A 1814-nucleotide genomic window follows, 5' to 3' on the forward strand; every position below is an offset into this window, starting at 1 on the left:
TAAGCTTAGATTAGTTACTAATCTAGCACTTGAAGCTTAGGAAGAAATCAAAGTTTAATATGAAGCTATGGAGGGAGAAAAGTATGATTAGCGTCAATTAGATCTCGTGTCAGACCGGAGACCTTGACAAAGGTCCCTATCCTTTCATAGCCCTTGAAGCATCAATGAAGGGAGGGGGTTCCAATGGACAGTGTGTACCAGGTACTTGGGAGTTGTCTAGTAACTTGGACAGTAAAGGGGGAGGGACTAACTAGCTCAGGGCCCCAGGGACATATTTGCTCAGAGATTGCTGCCTTCAGAAAGCTAGAAAAGCAGGAGGCTGAGGGCTGAAAAGGAGAGGATGAGTAATCCTAATGACATCAGGAACCCAAAGATGGCATGCTGCCAGGCTGTACTGTCAGTAATGGCCAGAACTGTGCTGGGGCTCTGAACCTACAGCACATCTTATCCTGTCCCATGAGAAGCTGAGCTCAAGATCCAGCATGCCCTTGTAAGTGGAAGTCCTACTACCTCAAGCCATGGAGTCCTCTTTCTCATTTGGAGTGATCCTTGCTGTCCTGACCGTCCTCATCATTGCTGTTAATGGACTAGTAGTCGTGGCTATGCTGCTATCAATCTACAAAAACGATGGGGTTGGTCTTTGCTTCACCTTGAATCTGGCTGTGGCTGATACCTTGATTGGCGTGGCTATCTCTGGTCTAGTTACAGACCAGCTCTCCAGCTCTGCTCAGTACACCCAGAAGACCATGTGTAGCCTTCGGATGGCATTTGTCACTTCTTCTGCAGCGGCCTCTGTCCTCACGGTCATGCTGATTGCCCTTGACAGATACCTTGCCATTAAGCAGCCCCTCCGTTACTTCCAGATCATGAACGGGCTTGTGGCTGGGGCGTGCATTGCGGGACTGTGGTTGGTATCTTACCTTATCGGCTTCCTCCCACTCGGAGTCTCCATATTCCAGCAGACCACCTACCATGGGCCCTGCAGCTTCTTTGCCGTGTTTCACCCAAGGTTTGTGCTCACCCTCTCCTGCGCTGGCTTCTTCCCAGCTGTGCTCCTCTTTGTCTTCTTCTACTGTGACATGCTCAAGATTGCCTCTGTGCACAGCCAGCAGATCCGAAAGATGGAACATGCAGGAGCCATGGCTGGCGCTTACCGGCCCCCACGGCCTGTCAATGACTTCAAGGCTATCCGTACTGTGTCTATTCTCATTGGGAGCTTCACTCTGTCCTGGTCTCCTTTTCTTATCACTGGTATTGTGCAGGTGGCCTGCCATCACTGCTGCCTCTACCAAGTGCTGGAAAAGTACCTGTGGCTCCTCGGAGTTGGCAACTCCCTGCTCAACCCACTCATCTATGCCTATTGGCAGAGGGAGGTTCGGCAGCAGCTCTACCACATGGCCCTGGGAGTGAAGAAGGGCTTCACTTCAATCCTCCTCTTTCTCTCAGCCAAGAACGGTGGTCCAGAGAGGAACAGAGAAAGCTCCTATCACATCGTCACTATCAGCCACCCAGAGCTCGATGGCTAAGATGGTAAGGAAGGAAAGTTTCTAAGTGTCTTTCCCATTCTCATTCTGGATACCAGCTAAGAAATAATATAGAATACCCCCAAAATGAGAGAACTTGCCTCAGCAAATTGATCACCCAACCTTCCACATCCTACACCCTCAGGATGAGGCAAATGAGGCTGGATCCTGACTTTCATACATAACCAGTTTCTGCACCTGCAAATCTCCACCCTTTGCTCTTCTTTGGAAATAGGCCTGTCTCCTAGACAGATATACTCGCGTCAAGGAAGGTACTGCTGAAAAGGTTTT

At 49.8% G+C, this 1814-nt stretch overlaps 1 protein-coding gene across 1 annotated transcript; it reads left to right on the top strand.

The window, feature by feature from the left end:
- The first annotated feature begins 386 nt into the window (after nt 1–386).
- On the top strand, nt 387–1526 carry Gpr119 (G protein-coupled receptor 119). Its single transcript, XM_006996638.2, has one exon. It carries the CDS (start codon nt 519–521, stop codon nt 1524–1526), a length of 1008 nt encoding a protein of 335 aa, XP_006996700.1. The 5' UTR covers nt 387–518.
- The last annotated feature ends 288 nt before the right edge of the window (nt 1527–1814 follow it).

Source organism: Peromyscus maniculatus, chromosome X, assembly GCF_049852395.1.
Source record: "Peromyscus maniculatus bairdii isolate BWxNUB_F1_BW_parent chromosome X, HU_Pman_BW_mat_3.1, whole genome shotgun sequence".
Lineage (NCBI taxonomy): Eukaryota > Metazoa > Chordata > Mammalia > Rodentia > Cricetidae > Peromyscus > Peromyscus maniculatus.

Bases quoted from the DNA above. Each gene is read 5' to 3' on its own strand.
- Gpr119 (XM_006996638.2), top strand. From the start codon at position 519: ATGGAGTCCTCTTTCTCATTTGGAGTGATCCTTGCTGTCCTGACCGTC.